The 685-nt window shown below is 39.4% G+C and overlaps 1 protein-coding gene across 1 annotated transcript in view; it reads right to left on the reverse strand.

Annotated features, from left to right (window-relative positions):
* LOC109310857 (dynein heavy chain 9, axonemal-like) overlaps positions 1 to 685 on the reverse strand; it is a 15,392-nt gene continuing 14,707 nt past the window's right edge. The window contains exon 5 of the mRNA XM_019536187.1: positions 1 to 246. Within this exon, the coding sequence (XP_019391732.1) occupies positions 1 to 246 (246 nt within the window). The remainder of the gene's footprint in view (positions 247 to 685) is intronic.

The raw sequence follows: 685 nt of genomic DNA on the forward strand, positions 1-685 counted from the left end.
TCAAATTCTTACCGCTACAATCTCAAGTCTTCTTAGAAAACTATCCAATCTTGCAAAAACTAAGAGAGACTGAAAGTCCCATTCTTTCATCTCTTGGTCAGGTTTAAAGTATATGTAGAGATTTTGTCTTCGTTCCTCAAATGTCTGCTTGAAGTGGTTCAATATGCCAAGCACCTCCTGCACTTTACCCAGACTTTCTTCTGTTTCTCCTTTCAGAATATCTTCTGGGTTCAGGTAGTTCCGAGCCTATAGTGAAAGAGTCAGAATTGAAGTTCACCTGCCCCAAGGGTCTATTTTGGGTTTGTTTGGGAGTTTTATGCTGGATATATTTTAATAGATTTCTTGATCTAAATATTATTCAGAAAATACTTATACAGGGAAATGCTGAGGAGTGAAGATAATGTTCACCTCTTATAAAGCTTTCCCAGAACTATTTGCATTCAAGTTCACAAAAGCTTGTGATGATCTCTTTGCATCTTATTTAGTTAGCCTATAAGGTACATATCTACCTGGCCTTCTATTTGCAGAGCTCAGGACCTAAATCTGGTACAGGACACGGGAAAGGCTTTTCTAAGTAAGATTCTGACATGAAACATCTTCATAGTTTCATAGTTTGTAGGGTCGAAAGGGACCTGAGCAGATCATCTAGTCCGACCCCCTGCCATGGCAGGAAAGAGTACTGGGG

The sequence above is a fragment of the Crocodylus porosus genome, unplaced genomic scaffold (genome assembly GCF_001723895.1).
Source record: "Crocodylus porosus isolate Cpor-Errol unplaced genomic scaffold, CroPor_comp1, whole genome shotgun sequence".
NCBI lineage: Eukaryota > Metazoa > Chordata > Crocodylia > Crocodylidae > Crocodylus > Crocodylus porosus.